At 37.0% G+C, this 23,418-nt stretch overlaps 1 protein-coding gene and 1 long non-coding RNA gene across 6 annotated transcripts in view; one reads left to right on the forward strand and one right to left on the reverse strand.

Moving 5' to 3' along the window:
* The window catches only part of LOC120315994 (NACHT, LRR and PYD domains-containing protein 1b allele 2-like), a 36,508-nt gene extending 22,559 nt beyond the window's left edge, over positions 1–13,949 (reverse strand). For 3 of the 4 annotated variants that reach the window (XM_039361072.1, XM_039361075.1, XM_039361076.1), the window contains exons 1-7: positions 13,847–13,949; positions 7,673–7,704; positions 4,684–4,731; positions 3,649–3,669; positions 424–471; positions 179–223; positions 45–88 (exon numbers count right to left, since the gene is read on the reverse strand). In XM_039361072.1, coding sequence (XP_039217006.1) covers positions 45–88; positions 179–223; positions 424–471; positions 3,649–3,669; positions 4,684–4,731; positions 7,673–7,704; positions 13,847–13,881 — 273 coding nt within the window. In that variant the 5' untranslated portion in view covers positions 13,882–13,949. The remainder of the gene's footprint in view (positions 1–44; positions 89–178; positions 224–423; positions 472–3,648; positions 3,670–4,683; positions 4,732–7,672; positions 7,705–13,846) is intronic. The other variant, XM_039361073.1, reaches the window with a different exon arrangement.
* A 312-nt stretch (positions 13,950–14,261) lies between these two features.
* LOC120315996 lies at positions 14,262–21,404 on the forward strand. 2 transcript variants are annotated; one of them, XR_005558837.1, is made up of 5 exons: positions 14,262–14,392; positions 14,772–14,997; positions 17,688–17,812; positions 18,464–18,677; positions 20,907–21,404. It is a non-coding gene; the product is annotated as an uncharacterized LOC120315996 (long non-coding RNA). The 2 variants fall into 2 exon arrangements; XR_005558836.1 differs by lacking the exon at positions 20,907–21,404 and having other exon boundaries at positions 18,464–19,682.
* The last annotated feature ends 2,014 nt before the right edge of the window (positions 21,405–23,418 follow it).

Here is a 23,418-nt window from a genome sequence, read left to right on the forward strand (position 1 = left end):
TTTATGAAATAAGATTTAAGGCAACTTGAAATTTTCAAACCTACTTTTTGAATTATGCAATGTTTACAGCATTGCTGGATGTTAACTTCTAAAATGAAACAATAGAACAAAATTAAATTTTTTTAAAACATAAAACTTTTTAACATTGCAACATATACAATGTTCTAAGGGTCAATACCAGATTCGCCACCATTCGGGAACTCTTTTTCTTCTGGTTTTTCAACTGTAAAGCAAACAAAAAATAATAATCATAAACTGAACCAGATAGGAATTTTAAAATTGTTATCAAAACATGACATTTGAATGATCCCTGTCCTTTTAGATCTCCCATCTCTGTTTAATTAATTAATTAACTTTAATTCATTGCCTGTGCTCCATTTTCCAGAATTCTGGACAATATTGCAAAATATACAATGTCTGTACCTGATTCGCTACAATATAGCTGTAACTCTTTCTCTTCTGCTTCCTCAACTGTAAAAAAAATAATAAAGTGAATCATAAACTGAATCAGTTAGGATTTTTAAAATCGTTATCAAAATATAACCTGTGAATAATTCCTATAATTTGAGGTCATATCAAATTAACAACCTGCACCCTGTGCATTTTATTTTAATTAACTGCCTGTGCTTTATTTTCCAGAATTCCGGCAATCTCAATATTTTCATATTATTTTAGGGCAACAGAAGATTCTTCTCACATGATATAATCAAGCTACACAACTTGCTATGCTATCATATGAGAGCCAACACATTAAACCAGCTACAGAAACAAACATGGTGCTAGACTTCCACAGCTATTAGCGATGACAGCTTGTTAAATATTCCTTACTCATCTGCCAGTGCCTGCTATCCTGGATAAACCACTAGTGCAAAGTTACTATTAAGGAACTCATTTATAAGCTTGCTGGAAGCATAAAACTGACTGCTAAAAGAAACAGAATATTGAATTAGGAAGATAATTCACCTGTCCTAACAGAGATTTTATGTTCCTATACATTCAGTTTTCCAGTTTGTAATGAAAGTCAGAGATGATCATGATAACCATATTCTTATTACTAATTATAGCTGTTGGACATTCCAGTCTACCTATTACAGCTGATAAAAATTAGAATTTTAATCCAGATGTGACTTCTGTTATGAGAGATAAGGTTGGCATTCACCGTTGACCACTCTATTTAGTTAATTCACCTTAAATTCCTCAAAAACCTTTTTCGAAAATGATTCAGATCATATACTCAATATCATTTCATTATTACCAGATTTTCAGCATGAAATTATCAGAAAAAAATAATCAAATTAGGTTTTTAGATACCTAACATGTTCATATGAATTGTAAAGTATTACTGAAGGGAATGCAAATTAAAGAGAAATGGAAAAATGCAAAACAATGGAGCAGCAGGCATCTAAGAAGTCTACTGAACATTGGTCAATAGTGGAAAAAAATAGAAAATAATGTTTACATAAACAAGATAAATAAACAGAGCAAGATATGCAGTCCTTGACTTATGACCACAATTGACCCCAGTTTCCATTGCTAAGCAAAATAGATGTTAAGTGAGTTATGCTCCATTTTATGACCTTTTCTGCCACAGTTATTAAGCGAATCATTACAATTGTTAATTCAATCATGCAGTTGTCAAACAAATCTGGTTTCCCCATTGACTTTGGTTGTCAGAAGCCAGTTGGGAAGGTTACAAATGGGGATTACATCCCTCCGGATCACTGCAACTGTCATAAGTACATGCCAGCTGCCAAGCACCCAAATTTTGATCACATGACCATGGGGATGCTGCAACAGTTACAAGTGTGAAAACCGGTCATAAGTAATTTTTTTCCATTGTCATTGAAAATTTGAATGGTCACTAAAATGAATGGTTGTAAGTTGAGAACTACCAGTATATGTCAGAACACTGTATATGGCTCATAACTGGTGGGATGCAAGCAACAATAAAGTGACTTTCAAGGTAGACTCTATATTAGAAATCCTAGTTTGAAGGAAAATTTGAGCATATTTGCAGTAAAATTAGGTGTTGGTTGCTCCAAATAGGCAAAAAGTAACAGACAGTATCTTTACCATTTATAAGAAATGCTGCATATGAAAGTAAAACATACATAAGAATAAACAGAATGCTTTGCAAATGATTCAAAACTAATCAGACAAGGATGTGTAATGTACTCTTTATTATATTTAATATCTTTATTATATGTATTGCAATTTCAAGTTACACATGCAGTAAATGGTAAAAAAAAAGGTAATATGATTCATTTTGAAACCATGGTCAAGTGTTTACTACACATGAGGAAATGGATGGGGTGATTTTGAAGCATGCAAATACTAGCAGAATGTTAGCGGGTCTGTTGCAAGGAATTAATGTTTCTTGAAATTATTAATTATGCTTTCTGCCAAAGGAGGTGTTACAAAGTACCAGACTGAGGGATCTTTTTTTTTTTTGCATCTGCTATAGTTACTTTAAAAACTGAATCTGTAAACAACTGCATATACTATACAAGTAAGCGTGCATTCAAATTTGCCAAAATATCTCTTTTTTAATTTGTACTCTGCAGACACTGGGTCAGCCTCTGTTCTGTTAAAGATACACAAACCACAAAAGTGCCTAAACTTTTGCATGTTAAGTCATTTCCTGTAACTTTTTCACTTTAGTCTGGACTTTTTTTTAGTTGCCAAGATTACCACAGGCAAAACATATTTGATCCTAAAAATTATAAGTCAAACATCACACATTTGCAATGATACTGGTTTCTATTTGTATGATTAAAGAACAAGAGCCTATCTGATTAAAATCAAGTCCCTTGTAATTCAGAATGCCACTTCCAACATTACCTCCCTCAGCTTTTCTAACCTGATGCGTTTCTGAGTACAGGCACAAAGGACTTGACATACGAGTAGTCCTCAACTTACAACTGGTTGCTTAATGATCATTCAAAGTTACAACAGATCTCACCAGGGATACTTACAATTTGGTTCTGAAGATTTGACAGCCACCTCCTGTCCTGCGACACCGGCACTAGAAAAATAGTCCACATTTGTGGCCATTTGCTGCATCCCAGTCATTTTGTGACTTTTTTTTGCCATTTTTTTGGGCAAAACTGACATTTACTTTCAGGGTTTTGGCAAAAACACCCATAGTGAACAACTGGTTCACTTAACAATCGCTTTATGACTAATGTGTTCACTTAACAAGTGCCACAAAAAAGATTGGTCACGTGATAACCCATTTTAGGTTCATCACAACTGTAATGAATAGGCTCCATTATGGTCGTAAGTCAAGGACTACTGCCAGTATCTTCCTCACTCTTTGGCAATCTGAGTACAGTATGAGAGCTCCACCTAGCTATTATACTTATTACTATTTAATCAGTTTAACTATAATTTCCTCAATTATTATTCTGAGGAAGAATAGCACTTTTGCGATAGTAGGATACTTTTTGAAGTTTTAATTATAATGAGGAAATACCATACCTTGGTCATTGTTAACTGTTTTCAAATTATCTTATGACCTTCTTAATAACATAAACAGCCAAATAAGTTGCTTTCATTTCTAAGCATCCTCCTGCGATCTTGCAGAGCAATTCTGTTAAAGCTTTCTGACACAAAAACTATAATTAACGATAAATAAAGGATACCCACGTGATTCATTTTCATTTGTCTCTGCAAATAAAAAGGTTGACATGGTGAGACCGAAAGATTTGTTGACTTGTTAACTTTTTGGATTACTTGTTTGTTTAAAATAAAACTAGGCATAAATATTAAAACATGTGCACAAAGCTATATTTGTCACTCAGAGACAGACACCATTTCCTTCAATTCTTTTCCTGACCATCCTGTTTTGCCACTTTTCCTGCCAATCTCAAGAGACCTGCTCTCATGGCACCTCCAGCGGAGTCCCTTGTGAATATATATTATGTTTGAGATAGAAAACTGTTTGCTGAGATAAAATATCACTCACCATGGCAACAACATATACCAAGGAGAGCAGAAAAGTAATAAAAAGAACAAAAGGCAAAGAGCTGACTTACATACAGGTAGCCCTTGACTTACAATGGTTCATTTAGTGATCATGCAGAGTTACAAAGGCACGGAAAAAAGTAACCTACGACCTTACACTTACAACCATCGCAGCATCCCTGTGGTCACACAATCAAAATTCGGACACTTGGCAGCTAACATTTATTTATGGCAGTTGCAGTGTCCCTGGGTCATGTGATCCCCTTTTGTGACCTTCTGACAAGCAAAGTCAGTGAGGAAGTCTTAACGATTTAACGACCATGTTGCCAACCTAACAATTGCAGTATTCACTTAACAACTGGGTAAGCCAGGTCGTGAAATCAGGCAAAACTTATTTAATTGTCTTGCTTAGAGATGGAAATTTTGGGCTCAGTTGTGGTCATAAGGCAAAGACTACTTGTACACAGCTACTGGCTGCAGTTCAACATTTTAAATATTAAAATAGGACACGTTCTATTCACTTCCTTCTCCTTTGCCTTCTTCTGTTTTTCAACCGTCCCTCCAAATGGTCAGGAGGAAGAATTCTATGTTAATTTAACATATTCAGTTCCTTAGGAATCGTTTGAAAGAAGATTTTCCCCTTTAAGGTTCCCCCCTCCCCATAAAATTATCAATTAATTATTGATATTCATGAAATGTAACTGCATAATTACTGACCAGACTCGCTTTCGGAGCTCTCTGAGTCACTGCTGGAACTGTCGTTACCTTCATAAAATGAAAAAAAAATTTGTCTTAGTAATAGTTAAACAGTGATGTAGATTAAAATGATACCATTGAATGTAACATTTGCTCAATCTAGTTCTGACCTTAGAAGAAAATGGTACTGTATGTAGGAAAAATGATGACTTTTCTTATTTGTACAAACTCTTATGAGATCATTTTCAAGACTCCTTAGTGACCCACTATAATTTGGACAGTGCAACCTATATTTTACTTGCTCATTATGTTTAAGGTAAACTGCATCCTAGGCTAAATATGATATAGACATTGTTAAAGAAAACAGCACCTGAAGATCAACTTTTGATTGAGGTTACACCATGTGAGAGTGGAAGATTTGACCCTTCTTTCAAGAACTACAATTACATGATACAAAAATATCTATGCATCAAAATTGCACATAGGTTCTAGTACTTAAAAAATATTAATAATTTTGCATCTCTTTTAGTTAAGACCTTAGCTGGATGGTGTAATTATGCTATGGAAAAAGCTTTGTATGGGATTTTGTTCAAAATTAATCAGTCAATGTTTTTTCCTTCCTCTGTTCCAATTTGTTTGGATGAAGTCCAAATGAGGACTTATGTCATACTAAAACTAAAAAAAAATAAAAATTATCTGCCAGAAGTTTTCAACAGCCATTATTAGATAATAATTTATTTTCCTGTGCAGTTTTCTCAATTTATTTTCTTGTGCAAAATCTTCATTTTCATTGTTACAGATTTAACTATATAATTTGTGGGAAAAGAATGCAAAATTAAATATCCATTGTCTCCCTAAAAAAAGGGGTGGGCAACCCAAGGTCACAAAGGGTCACAAACTCCCTAATTTTTTTTTGTTTGTTTGTTATGGATTCTTTCCAGCTACAAATGCATTGCTGGTATGGAGCTAAGAACTGTAGCCTAAGCCTAAAATTGCATTTGCAAGTTTAAAGAACAAAGAATACCACTGCCAAAATGTAGTAAAATACATTAAAACCTATTTACTGCAGCCCTCCTTCCCCTCTCCCAAATATTAAATGTAGCCTTCACTCTCTATAACAATGTCTGGCCTTTCCTAAAATAAGGGAATATGTGAAAATTACAGCAATCTTGTGAAACAATATTTAAAAAATTATTCTAATTTGTGATCCCTTTCACAAAAATGAAACATATGTTGGTCATTTTTATGTTTCATTTGTACATTTGTTGATCAGCTTTTAATGCAGAACTGGCCAGGCCTTCATCTTAATCAACAACATCAAAAGGTGGCAGAGATAATTTGAAACCATTTCCCAAGACATTATGGGAAGGAATGAGAGCCTCAGGGAAAAATGAGTGTATATGACAAGCAGACTGAAAGGGTTACAAATGCAAAAACAAGACTCACAGAATTTGATTGTCACATCAAAAAGTTTTTAAAAAGTAACAGAGTCTTCTGAATCAAGACAAACTCAAAGAGAATGGCATTTTTTTTAAAGAAGTATTACATAAGATAACAATCATAATTCAGAGAGAAGGAATAGTACAAGATATTTTATTTTCAAAATGAAATAACTGATTTGAAGGAAACTAGGTGGCTTAAGTCAGACTGTAGCAGTTGATTTGGAGGAAGGAAGTTAACAATTTCTGCCCAATTTACTCATCCAATGAAACCATGAAAATCTGTTTTGATTGATTGGAGATACACTTTAAAGAACATAATACTTTCCCTTCAGGCGAAGAGCAATCAATAAAAATATCTTACCTCCTCTCCTAGAGGTCAGTACATTATGAACCAAGGGAAGCCCTATCATTATGCAAAAAGAAGCAGTCAGCGTAACCAGTGACTGCTAAGTACAGGTAGCATTTCTTTAGGAAGAGCTGCTGATAAAAGTTTGAGAACGCAAATCATCTACTTTGCATATCTCCAACTTGATGTGCCATTCATAGATCTAGTGAAAAACTTACTCCAATAGAAGAGAATATATGCAGTTTAAGGTTGAACTATAGAGGTTTTGGTGCTCTGTAAGCTTGGTAATTGTGTGAAGTAGACAACCAAGTTCATGGAGCACAAGAATACCATAGAGAAACTACTGCTTCTAGCTGTTTCTAGATCTTGGACAAATCAAAGGCAAATATATGTGTTCCAGGCTAATGCTGCAGGATTCAATCTGGGTCGTTCACCAGGCCCAGGGGTTTAGTCTTCCAAGCTTTTGGACACATGCTGGAGCCCATCCATAGAGAACTTCTCTCTATCAGAATGTGTGCTTTGGGCTATTATAAGCATAGTATTTATGTGGTGCTTAATAGCCGTCCACCAATACTCCAATCAACAAATAAAAAGCCACACAAATTAGGCACCACATAAATACTATGCATAGAAATGCCAAAAACACACATTCTGGTAGAAAGTAGTTCCTTGAGGATGGGCTTCAGCACGAGCCCAAAAGCTCGGAAGATGAAAGCTCTGATCTCAATGACCGACCTGGATTCTGCAGTCAAAGGGAGTTCTTAGAGGTGAAAATAAACTAAATCAAATTCAGGACTTCAATAGCAACAACACTGATGCCTTATGAAGGATGGTACAAAATGCCATCTCTCCATAGCCTCTTTAAATCATGAGGAAATTATCCAGATATTATCAAAATGGCTACACAGGAGGGCCTAGCAAGGTTCCTATTATATAGGAATAATCTGCTTCCTTCTATGACAGTGAAGGCATAGTGAATAAGCATGATGAAAGCAAGAAGCAAAGATCAGTGGAGGCTCTATTTTCTTTCTTTCTGAAACCCTAAATTTTCTTTGTTTTCAACAATCTATTTTGTTTGGATATGTCTCTTTTTCTGACACCCTCTTTCCCTTTTCTCTTCATCCTTAGCTTCTCAGGAAAGAAAGAAATAATTATATTTAATTAATTTATCTTTACTAATAAAAGATACACTGAAGAGAATTATAGATTTTTGAAAAATTACCTTTGTCATCCTCAGAAGTACCATCAGATTCACTGAAAAAAATCAAATTAATATTTAAGTAGATGAGATCATTTGTAGCATTAAATAGTATTAAATGCATCTTAATAAGAAAAATGGGTGTATTCAGTCATACATTTGAACCATTTCTTTGTTATCTATGATATAAAACCATACTATTGTAGACATTGTAGATTTGCTTTATAAACCTATGAATGAGACATTTGTTTAGTAAAAGTTCTATAGGATCTTTAATCAACAACCTAAGCTCTGTGCCAGAATTTCTAGACCAAAGATTCAATAGGAAGCTTTGTCTAAAGCTGATTGGTTAAAGCTGATTGTTCAGTTTGGGCACATCTCAAATGTTTCATAGCGCATACTTTTATATACCATCTGGAATAATTCAAGGCCGAATTATTACTGTAGCAGAGATTGTATCAAGTTATTCTATGTTAGACTCTTCCTTTTGCAAAGTGTTCCATTTGAAGACTTTTCCTATTAAAAAAAATCTTAAGAATGTGCCACAAGGACCATCACCACTTTGCATCTCAAAAAAAAAGCCAACAAAACAAAACAAAACAGGCAAAGCAAATACACAGGGCATCTGTCATAAATTTACCTTACAAAGATAGAAAACCTTGTCTGATATGATGTTGCTATTAAATTTATATAATTCTTTTAAAAATGTCCGATATGTATGCAAACTGAATGCTAATTTGCCCTCTTTTTTATTACACATTCCTCTTTTGGGGAAATGTATAAATGTATACATTTAGCCATGTATAAATGGCTAAATAAGGGCACACTGGAAAATGAATTCCATCTTCCAGTTCAGTTCATGCTTTACATTTCCAATGGCCAGTTGTATATTTCCATTAAACAAAGAAACAATATCAATATTGTTAGACTATTAGAATTAAAAAAGTTGAAATACAGCATTTACCCTTTCTACTTCAGCAAACAACTCAATAATGGTATCATACTGGGTCTCAGTATATTTTTAAAATGAAGTTAATACAGTAGACTTAAAAAACTTGACTATCAGCTATATTGACATGATGGTCAGAATCCACACAAATGTTGTGTGAGTATGACTATACAAACTAGAAAGATAAGATTTATACACTTTATTTTCCTTTGCATTCTGTTAACTGTCTGACTGTTTCTATGAGATAACAAGCTGCAGAGAATAAAATATTCAACAACAGTACTGTTATATAAATTCAGTGTTGATATTGCTCGCATTTTATTAAAGAAATTAATTTTAAGAAACATACAAAAACTTTGCAAAATATATACTCCAACTTATGACCTCATTTTCTAAAGTATTTTTATAACCATGTCATTTATTCTGTTTTGATTATTGTATATCCAGATTTAATTTAGATTGTTATTTTTACTGTGAGTTCAAGTCCTGCCTTAGCCATGAAAGCCAGCTGGGTGATTTGGGAGCTAATCACTCTCTCTCTCAGCCCAACTCAACTCACAAGATGGTTTTTGTGGGGAAAATAGGATGAGAAAGGATATTGTTGCTACTCTGAGTTATTTGTAAAAATAATAAAGGTGGAATACAAACAAATAAACAATGCAATGCTCCATACTATACCTTCTTGGTTTACAGTCTAATCTTCTCAAGTTTACTCAGAAGTTTAATTGAAGCCTACACAAATATACAGCCACACAAGAGAGAGCGGTAGGTGTAGGACCTTCTAATGAGGTCACAGGATTGCATAGGAAACTATTTAATTAACTATTTAATATCATTCTAGAGCTTTGTTGCCATCAATGAAAAAAACTGGATTAGAAAAGTAATCTGGCATGTGGCAACAAGGTCAGTATGATAAAATAAATATATAAAACACAATCTAATTCATATTTTCATGTTGCTTTACGCTTGCAGATTGTTCTGCTGGAAAATATTTCCTGAATTTGCACATTACTCTATTGTTTTCTCAAGTTACAAGGGATGTACTATTTATTTCTTTTCCAATCCTATTGATAACCAATTCATTTATGTGCCAAAAGAATAAGAAAACTACTTGTATTTTAAAGAATTTACATTTTTGCCAAAACTGGAGGTAAATAAGTGAAAACGTACATACTGTAAAAATGAATTTCTGCAGAGCAAAAAGCAAAGAATTTCATTATGTTAAATATTTCTATCAAAAAATTAGAAAACAGGCCTATCATGGGATATCAGTATTTGAGTATTAATATCAAATTATGTCCATGTCTGGATACACCAATATTTTATAATAGGCATGTTTCATAAGAATAGGAATTGCACAGACAATAACAAACAGTGCACAGAATGGGTTGACCAGGTTGCAAAATAAAGGCCTTAATTTTATATTATTAAGCTTTGGGGGAAAAAAAGATACACAGTTTTCAACCGAGAATAACAATAACAATTAAATGTTAAAAGCAGATCTTTTTAAGAAATCTGGCTACCTAATTCACACAACACAGGAATCCATGGAGAAAGACAACATCTGCAAATATGTCTATGAGGTTATGATCAAATGTTTTCCCCTTTTATATATGTTCTTAGAAAAGAGGAGCAGGTTTTACTCATAATGCTACTTCTGCCATCTTATTGATTTCGTCTACCCATTGCAGACTCTTCTGAACTAACACAAGATTTGTGCTGTGCCATACCAACGTTTAATGCAAATAATATTTTAGCACAGGTGCTGCTCAAATTACAACCATTCATTTAGCGACCATTCAAAGTTACAACAGCACTGGAAAAAGTTACTTACAACCTGTCCTCGCACTTACTACTGTCACAACATCTCCAATGTCACATGATCAAAATTTGGGTGCTTGGCAACTGTCATATAGTTACAATCGTTGCAGCCTTCCAGGGTCATGTGATTGCCATTTGTGACCTTCCTGGCAAGCATCTGACAATGCAAGGTCAATGAGCCGAGGTGGCGCAGCAGTTAGAGTGCAGTACTGCAGGCCACTTTAGCTGACTGTGTTTAGCAGGTCAGCGGTTCAAATCTCACCGGCTCAAGGTTGACTCAGCCTTCCATCCTTCCGGGGTAGGTAAAATGAGGACCCAGATTGTTGGGGGCAATGTAAATATATATATATATATATATATATATATATATATATATATATATATATATATATATATACGTTGCTTACTGGTGTACACCGCTTAGAGAGTGCTTGCACTTAAAGCGGTATATAAGTCTCATAAATAAATAAATGCAGTAAGCCAGATTCTCTTAACAACCGTGTGACTCGCTTAACAATTCATGATCCAGTAACAACCATGCAAAAAGATGGTAAAATCTGGTTAACAACTGCCTTGCTTAGCAACATAAATTCTGGTCCCAGTAGTGGTCGTAAGTTGAGGACTGCTTGTGCATTGATCTCATCTTTGCCTCCTTTCTTTGAGGAAAAAAGAGCATATATATTGGATGTCCACATGGCTATGGGCACTGGGAAACGGGCTTGCAGTGCTCCAGCATATAACTGCTCAAACCTAAAGTCTATCTGTGAACATGTGAACTGGCCTTGAGAGATGGATAAATACAAGTGGTAATGAAGCCATCACAAAGATCTATATTCACATTTGTTTTCACTAGCATAGTTCTAACTTTGACTGAAGAACTACAATCATGTTCATAGAATGTAGAATACAGCACAGTATACCTATTGTCCCAAGCTAAAAGGGGGTTTGTTTCATTTTGATATAGCATCATCAGTAAGCCTACCATTGTGGTTTGTAATCATGGCCTATTCAGGGAGCCCAACCACAATTCATTCAATCATTCTTAGCATTACTTTTTGGCTCAGTTGATTGTTCTTCATCTTTATACTACATAAAATCTACTGAAGCCTAGTCCTCTTGGTGTGTCTGAAAGAATCTTCTCTGGAAATTTTAATGAATTAAATCTAATTCCAACGGAATTTTTTATATCATTTTTTTTATTTCTATTCTACTTTTCCTTTAGGCGTACCACAGTATCCCTTTCCTCAAAATTTTATTTTCTCAACATTAACTCTGTGGGAAGTTTGGATTGAGTAAGTATATAAAGTTCTTCAGTGAGCTTCTGTGGCCATGGACAGATCTGAATCTGGGTCTCCCTTGTGCCAGTTCAACATTTAAGCATTTTACTGAGATTCTTGGCTCTTTTCATAGGTACGAATGGAGAATCTACATATACTTCATTGTGGGAGAGAAATGTGGCAAGAGAAATCATAGAGGTGGGGAAATTCAGTCAGCCTTGATTGTTAATGAGCATAGACCCGGCATCCTTTCATCTTTCTCATAAGTGTTTGGCATCTGCTAAGATATGTTATGCTTCGCTGTATTTGCCTTAACAGTACAGAATGTCAACGAAAGTTTAGAAATTAGTAATAACTTAGATGAGAAGGGAGAGAAGAGGAACCTGATTTAGCTATCAAAAACACTTTTGAGGAAAAAAGACAAAACTAGATAATGTAATGAAATTTATTTGTTGCATTTGTACATAATGTACATTTCTAGCTTTTTATATAGATTTTCCTGCTACATGTAATTTTATCAAAATACATTAGGCTTTTCATGAATTAGTATACAGTATTAGCTTGAAGGTTCTTTTCCTATTTTATAAATGCATTTTGCAAAAACTACAATTTTCTTTCATTCTCTCTCTCTCTATTTTGTGTGTGTGTGTGAGTGTGTGAGTGTGTATCCTTTAAGAGGAAGTTGACTCATGGAAAATGGGAAATGGTTACACTAAGATTTGATCTGATTTCCTTCTGATCTCTAATATTGGTTTGAATGGCTAAAGAAATAAGGATGATGTTCAAGAAAACCAATTTGACTTCAGATATTATTGTATAAGTTGAAAAGCAAACATTGTTGCTAAAATCTTGTGCATCTTAAGGGATGTATTTGATGTTTGCAAACAATTTTCCTAAAGGAAGTTACAATGATATATTAAAATTAATCTCGAAATAAGGATCCCATTTTTTAAGTTAAATGAACATAGCTGGAATATTCAAATTCTTTAAATGCTTCCCATAAACTTTGTTAGCAACCCTTATAAACGTCATCCGAGTTTTTAAAGAAGCCATAATCTGGGTGAAATGACCCATGCTAAAAATCCTATCTGGATGTCAAGTCAGGAAACTGTATCTGAGCTCAAGCTTTCACTCACGCAGGAGAAAAAAAAAACAAAAACAATACAATAACAAGGAAAGATGTCGATTAAGGGAATATCTGGCTGCTGTCCAAAACCAAGAAGAGTCGAATCTGCATGGAAAATCGCTGGGAAATCACCGGGCGAGACTGCAGATTAAAGCAAGAAAATAAAAAAAAAAAACAGGAAGAAAGCAATGGCCTAATTACAATTTTGCCGTCCAGGAAATTGCATGGATGCGCGGTTGTGAATCTTCGAAGAAGAGAAGGGGAGTTTCCTTTCGACACTTATTGTTGAAAAACAATACATTGTAGTAAGTTGTAAACCGCCCATAATCGCCTCACAGCAAGATGAGCGACAAACAAATTAAATAAACGAAGGAACAAACGATTCGACTCTTGCCCGCATAGAACAAAAATCAACCCCACGACGGGCACTTTCCTCCCCGATCCCCCAAAAAGAAGGGACTCGGGGTCTAGAACAGGAGGGAGCTTTCCCACGTGTCAGAGAAAACGGACGCCAAGCTGGAGAGAGGCGTTTCCTCCGCTCCGCCCGTCAACACACCCGCACGCACGCGCACCATTCTCTCGGATGGAGGGCTAGCGATTGTTTTGGCTTTTATTCTGCGAGCATCGCCTTCCTTTACCCGGCCTAAATGTCTCTTGCGGCCCTCTTCCTTGTGCCGCGGAGACTGGCCAGCCGCCACGAAAGTTTCCCGCCTATTTTATTTTCCTAATACCTGCCTTCTCTTCCCTCCCCCCCCCCCGCTCTCCTGCCTTATGCAATGGCGCCCTTCCTTTGTTGCAGCTCCGAGCGGAGCGGGCTGCCAGCGGCTCCCGGACGCTGGGAACGGATGCCAGGAAAGAGAGCCGCGCGCGCTCGCCCTGCACACATCTTGGCCTCTCGGGCGACCCTTTGAAAGTTGCAGGGAGCGGCGAGCCCTCCGCGCAGAGGCAACTCGGTTCACCTCGCGGCGGTTCCAAGTCTTGCCCTGCGCGTCCGTTTACCCTTGCTCGATCCACGACAGACTCACCTGCCCTGCACCTGCCCGCACTCCTCGTTACTCATCCTGGACGCAAAGAAGAAGCGCACCGAACAGAATGAAGCTTCGGCGACCCGGCGCTGATTGGCGGATGAGCGGCTTGGGGAGGGGGCGGAGAAGAAGCGGGCTCAAAACCATCCCCGAACGTGCCGCGGCAGCGCTGAGCGAGGCGTGCCAGAGAAGCAATTAAGGGGGGGAAAAGGCGCCAAAGTTCTCCGAAGGTGCTGAAAGAGAGCCGCGCAGGGCTCCGAGGCATTTAGCCCGGGCTGAACCCTGGTCCCTACCTCCGTTCTCAGGTTATCGGGAACACACTCTCCTCGTCCTCTAGTCCCTTTTACAGATTTTCTGAAGGTAACACTCTGGGAAACCGGATGCTCGAGGACGGTTGGTTGCCTTTTTAGTTCGCACGGACAGCAAAAGAACAGAAACGAAACGGCGGCTTAAACTTAACGTTTTTAAAATGATCACTCGGTCTTCTGCCCAGATGGAGTGCAGTAGTTGAGCGCGTTGCGTTTGTAACCGTACCTGAAGATTCAGGTGAATTCCTTTGGGGGGGCGGGAGGGGGGAACCACTGGAAGAGTTAGGCTTGGGGCAGCCCCTGGCCAATATTTGTCTGAACTGGGCCTCTTGGGTGGCACCCCTCCAAGGAATCCCAGGGCTGAGAAGGTGGGGGGGGGGAAACCACCCATGCCCCAAATATTTGAGCTCACTCTTTCACTGATGCAGGGGGGGAAACAATACAGCCACAGGGGAGGACTTATAATACTTGGCTGGTGACCAAAAGCCAAAGTGGTTTGTGGAGCTCTGCACCTGGGCTGCTGCAGGTAATGAGCTTGGTTTGGTTTACAGCTTGCTTCCATTTGTGGACTCTGGTCAGACTATTTTCCTTCCTTTCTTGTCCCCTTTCCCTCCCAGCTCTGCCACTCAGTTGTCTTGCAGTTCCAAGAACTGAATTTTTTTCCTGATGTCTGAAGATTACTGTTGAGCTTACTGCCTTTGGGTTGGAGGTTTCTCTTTCCTGCATCCTGAATTGTCTGGACTTGACTCACACCTGCTTGTTTTCAAATCCTTTTTTTAAATAAAACAATCTCTCCAATTAAGGTAGCACCAAAACAAAGAAAAAAACCCCTGCTTATTCCAGGTGAGGAATTGACACTTACACACTGATCCACAAAAGGAGAAGTCAGGCTTTATTGGTTTAGAACTTAACCAATGGCTCCTTGTCAAGAACATGTTAATTAATTTTTGTAAATAACAGTTTTAAACAACAGGTTTCCATCACGACATGTTATTTATTTTATAATATTTTAAAAGCTCAAAGGAAAAATGCACACAAAATAAATATATCATCCTTGCTTATCCAAATTATACTAAAGCTAAACCAAGGGGAAAAAACCTGACCAACTACTTATCATATATGTAAGAAGACATTGTGTACTTTACTAATTAATAATTGATGCTATTCCAGAAAACAGTTGAAGGTTTTGTTGACAGTAAACTCACAAAAGGCTCTGAATACATTGTCACCATAAGTTCTTGCATTGAAGATTCCATTTGATCCAAGTGAGGCAAACATTTGGTTTGGTTGGACTCAAGGAAAGTTCCATCATTTTTAGAGACTGTAAGTGGAAAAATTAAAGAGAAGGGGTTTCAGGTAGTCCTCAGCTTATGGCAGCAATTGAGACCAGAATTTCCATAGGAAAGCAACATGATCATAAAGCCCAATGTCACACGACTGCCACTTAGCAACAGCAGTTCTGACAGTCCCACTTGCCATTGTTAAGAAAAGACCTCACGTGATTACAACTTACAACTTCCTACCAGCTTCCCCGTTTACTTTGCTTGTAGGAAGTGAGTAGGGAACATCTAATCATGTGACCACTGAGGCCTGCAATGGCTGGAACTCCAAGGACCAGTCATAAGTCCCCTTGTTCGTAACCTTGAATGGTCACTGAACAAATGATCATAAGCCAACAACTGCCTGTATTCTCTATGCATAGGAATAGACCTCTATTGTTGTAGAGGGCAAGACCAGAACAAATGGATTAAAAGTACAATTGAGGATGTTCTGGCTAGAGATCAGGAGATTCTAAGTGGAATTAGTAGGGGCTCAAGTCACCCCCAAGTGCTCCACTGGATCTTGTACGAGAGAACATCAAAAAAATACACCCCATTGGCAAGAGTGGAGAATAAAAACAAAAAGTCTTGGAAAAAGGCAAAGGTAAATCATTTTGTTATTGCTGCCAATTCATATAGTCACCGAAAGGATAACTCAGCTCAACAGAATCTATTGCTTGTTTCAGACTTATGCTATTATGTTAAAGAACTTATTTTCAAGAGTAGCTCGTGTAGAAAGTATTGCTATAATCAAGACCAAGTCCCTTCTATCAAATCTTCCAAGGGGAGATCCAATCTAGAACTAAAGAGAAATTTCCTGACAGTGAGATCAATTAAACAGTGCAATGGCTTGCCCCCATAAGTTGTGAGTATGCTATCATTGGAGATATTGGACAATTATTTGTCCGGAATAGTATAGGGTTTCCTGCTTCATCAGGGCATTGGACTAGAAGACCGCCAAGCTGCCTTCCAGCTCTGTTATTCGGTATTCCGTAAGACAATGATTAAGAGTGACACTGTGGGGAATGGAGTTATAAGGACCTAAGATTATAAATGAAAATTAGTTATCTGAACTTGTATAGGAAGGAATATTTTTAATCAAGCAAAGCTACCTTTCGATACAACTGATTAATACCTACCATTCTACAAATGTTATGCCTCTGACTATTTGTCTAAGAAATATAGAATAAAGATTAGTGACTCTCCTCTCACACTGCAAGGAAAAACCTGTCAAACTCTCCTGGTCTATTGGCGCTTGATTTATACAGCAAGTTAATACTTGAAACAAGATTAAGAAATTGATAGATAATAACATTATCTTTCTTATTTGTTTATTTGATAACATGTAGGTACCAGTGTAAAAGAATAAACTTTAATAAAGTTTTATTAGTTTTCTTAAAATTTCATTTTATATATAAAATAATTGTATGGCCCTAATAAAAATGTTATTGGTATATTTATTCAGTATATTGTATAAAGTATACTTCCATTTGTTCAGTATAGGGAAAATAGCTTGTTTAGATTTTAAAACGAAATGCCTACTGCCCTGTCAATAATTGCTTGCTGTTATATGAGTCACAAAGCATACATTGAACAGTGAAAAGAATATCTGAGTAAATGACTTGCAGACAAACACACTAAAACTGCTTTGAAAACTCTACAGTCTAGGAGTAAAACTAATATTTGAGAAAATTGACCCAGAGCAAAAACAAAAGAAAGGGGGGGGGGATTGGCCTAGAGATGACCTGAATGGCTCCTCCAACTCTTAGATTCTAGTCTCAGCATAGAAACAGGCTTCTCTCACTTTATGCTAATGTTACATTCCCCAAATGAATTGCAAAAAGCAATACACTGAACTAATCAGGAAAAAAAGGGTTGCTGAGTATTGTGTCTAATGTTGCAAGCCAAATGCACTCATAAATATTTAGAGCATTAATTCTTAAGCACTAGGTTACTCAAACATGTTTTCTTCTTGTCTTTTGTTCTATGTACAGCAAATGCCTCCATATTATCTACAGCTAGATTACTAATGCATGTAGTTATCACTGCAGACAAAGAGCTATCCTACACATTTTATTAGCATTCTTCATTATGTTGCACTAAGTATATTCCCCCAGGATAAAAGTTAGTTCTATAGTTAAGGATCCTTCAACATTTTTGGCTTGATGTAAGATGTCCAGTTTTGTTTATGGTGTTATGTCCTTCTCATTTTAGGCAATGGGATTGAACAAGATACTGATGGCCATTTTGATACCATATTAACAACAATAACAACTGTTGCAGGTGCAAAAATAACTGAAAGGCAATATGCACAATTGGAACAACCACACCGTATAATGGTAAATATGTGAGTGAGGGCAGAAAGGGATTTTGGAAGGAAGAAGTCTTGGCATGTTTCCATATATTGACTATGCTAGTACAAATTGCATAATAGCATTTTCCCCCTTATAAACGAAATTCTTGGATGAAAATGATCAACCACATAAAAGCAAATTTGCATCAAGAATGAGAAACCTGTACTGCTGCTATGTATCTTTGGAGCCTTAAATCTAGAACCTGTTCTTTAGAGCCCTGGTTTTCTATCTGTGATAACATTAGAATTTACTGCCCTTTGTTGATATGCTGTCTTTGGGCTCTAAATGGGTTTTATAAGTTTTGTTTACAAAATGGGCAGATAAAGCACAGAGTTTGTTTGAGAATATAGCAAGATTCTCACAAAATGACAAAGGTAAACAAGCTCCCCAGAGTTGTGGGTTCTTGTATGAGAAGATCTCTGAGATTTGTTTGAGAGGTCCTTGAGATCCATTGTTTGAGAAGATCCCTGAGAAATATACAGGATTTTAAGTTCTGGGACTAAATAAGGTTTTGTTCAGTTTAGCAAATTAATACTGGAAACGTTTTTCAAAGTCTAAATATTTGGAAATTGTTGTTCAGAGACCCAAGGTTCTAGTTTGATTCTTTATCGATGTTCTATCTCTTGTTTGTTACAGGTATGGCTCAAATGTGATTGCAAGCTATTCTATTTCAAAACATCACTGCAGATGGATAGTTGGCTCTCTTCCCAGAAATTATTCTTCTTTTTAGTTATTTTTAAAACCCAAGACACAAACAGAGTTCAGTGAACTTGGCAAAGTCCCAGGAATTAAGTTGTGTGAAAATCTGTGAGATCCAAACAACTGCTCAGAAGGTCCACGAGCCCCAAGGGTAGGCTATTTTCCTGCCCATTGGTTGAATATTAATATCTTTGGGTATGTCAGAAGGCCTCTTGTTCTTGAATATGTTGTGAGCTTCAAACCACTTTTTTATGGAAAGCAGCAAAAATAAGAAAAACAGGCCTAGATTCTACTGGGTATATACACCTAAACTGCTATTTGGATAAAGTTTATTATAGAAATATACATCCTCAAAGACCATTTGTACTCTAGAAGACAAGAAGATGAAGTTATTTCTGTGTCCAAATGTATCCTTACTCAGGGTACATCCATTCTCATATAACACAGTACATTTTTTTACTGTAATGGAATTCAATTGATAAAATTCTATCTGCAAAGAGATTTATCTTTCATCAATAGATTTAAACATTTTGGGGGAAATCCTACCAAAAAGTCTTTTCAGTGCAATAGTAAAGAGTGCTAAAATGCTAATATTGCCATTATTAGAATGCTAATAATGAAGCCTAAAGTTCCATGCAACAGCATCAGCTGGATAATGTTAGCTGTGGTTAATATAACTATAAGCAAATATTGCATATCTGTTTGAATTTTGTGACCACTATTTTTTATGTTTTAATATTTAATATTGGCTTTTCTATTGTTCCTGTGAATATACCATTTGCTGATAGTCCAATCCAATCTTTACAATTTATTTTTGGGGTAAGGCAGGTTATTGGAAGGCAAATGTCCATATGTTCAAAAAGAGGCAAAGAGGAAGATCTGAAGAAATAAAGATTACTTAGCTTGACTGTTAACTGAGAAGATCCGGTGAACGTGCTGGCCTAGAAACCAGACTATGAGTTCTAGTCCCACTTTAGGCATGAAAGATGGCTGGGTGACTTTGGGCCAGTCACTCTCTCTCAACCCAACCCATTCAGAGAGTTATTATTGTGGAGAAAATAGAATGAAGGAGTAATTGTGTGTTTTCACTGCCTTGAGTTACTTTAAAGGCAGGATAATAATCTAATAAATAAAAGTCAGAATGGTATATCAAGAACAAATCTTGCCACATTAATCTCATTTTTTAGATTGAGTCATTTTCTTCATAAATTGTGATAATGCCGTATATCTAATACATTTCTGCAAAACTATTGAAAAAATATTCTATGCACTTTGATGAGCCAGTTAGTTAAGTGTAGACTGGATAATATTGTAATTAAATGGATAGATAGTTGCAGTGGTTCCTCATCAAATGAGTAAGGTTTCAAATGAAATGTCTTATGGTTCGATCCTAAAGATCAAACAACTCTTCAATGTTTTTATTAATTAATCAGATGAAAAAAAATCTTCACTTAAGTACTATAAAAAACTTTTTAAAAGGTCAGAGAAGGATGACAAGGATTATTTGAATGTTAGAAATAACGTTCTTATGAAGATGCTAAAAAAGGAAGTATGCACACTCAGTGATCTTTTGCAGGTGCTGACTGTGGTTTGATTAAAATGGCTATTCCCTTGTTTCCCAGAGCACTAAACCCAAACTTTTCTTTGAAAGGGGAATTTAAATTTTGGTCTTTTCATAAAATGTAGTATGACAGCATGAGCTCACAGCTCAACATTGTACTTTTAATTAAGGGCTCTTCCCATTAGGATCTTTGCATTACTTCAGAATCATGTAATAAAGGCTGGATAAAAATCAAATAAATAAATAAATATGCACAAATATACATTTCACTGTAATGTGTGTATACAGAGATAGAGAGAGATAGAGAGACATACACAAACATATGTTACAGGTACAGTATATTTTATTTACAGATTAATATCAATAAACATTAAATAATATGCTTTATGCTTAAAAAGAAAGACCCTGAAGGCAGTTACAAGTCAAAAGAATTAATTTGTTCTTAAGTTACAGTCCAGATATCTGGAATCTGTCAGTTTATGAAGAACTAGAATTTATTATACAAAGAATGCTGAACAAAGATAATTATATATTCTTGGAGTGATATTCGTGTACTGACTGTAAAAGTCAATGTAGTTTTATTTGTCAACTTCTGCCGTTGGCTTTTATCCAAGGAGAGGCAAGATCAGAAAATATTATTCCATACAGTCTATTAGTTTCAAATCACTTTTTAAAAAATTAACGGTATATTCATATAAAATTAATAACTTCAGAATGTAAAATTATACAATTTTGAGACTTGAATAGTTTGGTATTTGCAGTCATGGGGTTTTATATATTTTTTTCTTTTTCTCTGTTTTTTATTTTGTTTTGTTGCAGGTTTTTTTAGCTCCATATTTTGATTTTGTCACCTCGTGAAAGATCGTGAAATTGAAATTGATTGATTGACCTGTTTTTCCCCAAAAAAACTTCCTTTGTTTCCTTGCACGCAGCGGTAGCAGCGGATCGCGAAGGAGAAACAGCACAGGGCTGGGAGTCAGGTCAGGAAAGAAAGGAAATTTCTGGGGGGGAGCGAGGATTTCTTTCCTTACTTGCCCTTCTTGTTCTGAGGCTGCTTTCTCCTCAACCACGTTGCTCTTGCCAATGGCCTGACTGCCCACTTCAGCACCCTCCCTCCCTGAGCCTCTGGTGTTCCACCTGCTGCTTTGGTCGGCCTGCCGGCCCCCACCTCAACACCTTGCCCACTGCTGCCCAGCTCAGCCGCCCCGGGGCTGCAAGGGCTGGCCTGGCATGGGAAGAGCGCATGCCCCACTCTCCCACCACCATTCAGGGTAAGGTTGCCGCCCCCGCCCAGATGCCCTCGCCTCCCCCAAGTGTTTTTTTACTAACCTGACTTTCAGCTGCATTCCGATTCTCCATTCGTTTCTCAGTCTTTGCCGCATGTTTGTGGGATTATCGGTAAAAAATAAAAGTTCCATCAGACTTTCTAACTTCTTGAGATCTCGTGAGAAGTTAGAAAGCCTGATGGAACTTTTTTTTTTAACACTAGTCGCACAAACACGCGGTGAAGGCTGGGAAGTGAACAGTGAAACGGAATGCAGCTGAAAGGGAGGTTAGTAAAAAACACTTGGGGAAGGCGAGGGCATCTGGGTGGGGGCAGGGGCAGCCATCTTACCCTGTGTGGCTTCAGCAGGTGTCTGGCAGAGGGAGGGCAGCAACTGGTCTACTACCATGCTAGCGCCACCACATTGCTTCTCCACCCCATGCACAGGTCCTGCCCTATCCCTCGCATGGAGCACCCTGCTCCTGTCGCTCCACTCCAACCCTCCGCACGGAGCCCCCTGCCACCGCTCCCCCACCCCACACAGCACCTTCTTTCCAGCTCCGACGCATCACTTCCTCTGCCACTGTGGGACTAAAAATAAAGTTCAATCAATCAATTCCAATTTCACGAGATTTTTTTTCCCACGAGAAGTTGAAATTGATTGATTGAACTTTTTTTTTTTTTGCACATGGCGGCAGAGGCCTAAAGCGAAAAGGTTTTATAAAACCCAGCTTAAAAAGCCACTTGTCCTGGGAGATTTTGGTGCAGGTTGCTCATGGACGGGACTGAAGGCCTAGGACTGGGGCAACAGCACATGTGCTCACAGAGAGGGCTCTGCGTGCCGCCTGTGGCATGCATGCCATAGGCTCACTACAACGGGTATAGAGTTTCCTGTCTGAACAGGAAGTTGGACTAGGACCTCCAAGGTCCCTTCTAACTCTGTTATTCTATTCTATTCTATTCTATTCTATTCTATTCTATTCTATTCTATTCTATTCTGTTCTGTTCTGTTCTATTCTATTCTATTCTATTATTCTATTCAGCTGATTCTATTTGAAACACTGAAGTCCTCCAAAAAGTTTTTTGGGGGGATGTTTTCTCACTGATAGGAATTCTTATTTCACCGCCTCCAGCACTCAAGCTGATCTCTTCTTCCTTTCCACTGGGTTCCACTATTGTAGCATCAGAATGTTTACATCATAATTTCTCAGCTGTTTAATTGCACAAGGATTGTGACTTTGTTGCTTTGCAACTCTACTTCACAGCAAACATTTTGTTTCCTGAAGAAAACTGGATGGGAGATTATATCAGCTGAGAATGTCTTTTTTTGGTTAGCAGAAGTAAAATCTGAAAATCAGCAGAAGTAAAAGTGATCACTAATTGGCTTCAAAATTCTTTTTAAAGCTGAAGGAATGAAAATGAAGTGAAAGTGTTTTCCATCACACTTCCTTTTCTCATGACATAATTATTACTGAAACAGCTGACAATATCAGTCTCAAACCAGTTTTAAACTTAAAAACTAAAAGATGTAACTAAATTATGAACACCAAACAATTGTGGCAATACTGAAAGCAATTGATACTTTGTTCGCAATCATCATTAAAACTTTAGCTGTGAATATAATTCTTATTTACTTAATTCACTGGAATTACCTCTACTGAAAACAATGTGATAAATGTGCCAATTATGAATGAAACTCATTTTTGAACATGTGATATAATGGATGATGGGCTATGAAAAACGCTATACTTTGCAAGGTTGAGGAGTAGAATTGGTAGATAGATGGATTGAGGATTACTAAAATGACCTTGGAAGAGCTGCAGATGATCATTGGAGATAGATCAAGATGACAGGCATTTGGCTACATAATTACCAGAGTTGGGCTCAATTTGATCTATCAACTCTTCAAGGTAGGGCATGTCACAAGAAAGTCATTGCAAGGATGTTACAGTATTGTTGCATTATTTGTTGTTGTTAATTGTGAAGTCGTGTCCGACCCATCGCGACCCCATGGACAAAGTTCCTCCCGGTCTTCCTGTTCTCCACCATCTTCTGGAATCCATTTAA

Source organism: Crotalus tigris, unplaced genomic scaffold (genome assembly GCF_016545835.1).
Source record: "Crotalus tigris isolate CLP2741 ecotype Arizona unplaced genomic scaffold, ASM1654583v1 scf7180000019200.1136910, whole genome shotgun sequence".
Classification (NCBI taxonomy): Eukaryota; Metazoa; Chordata; class Lepidosauria; order Squamata; family Viperidae; genus Crotalus; species Crotalus tigris.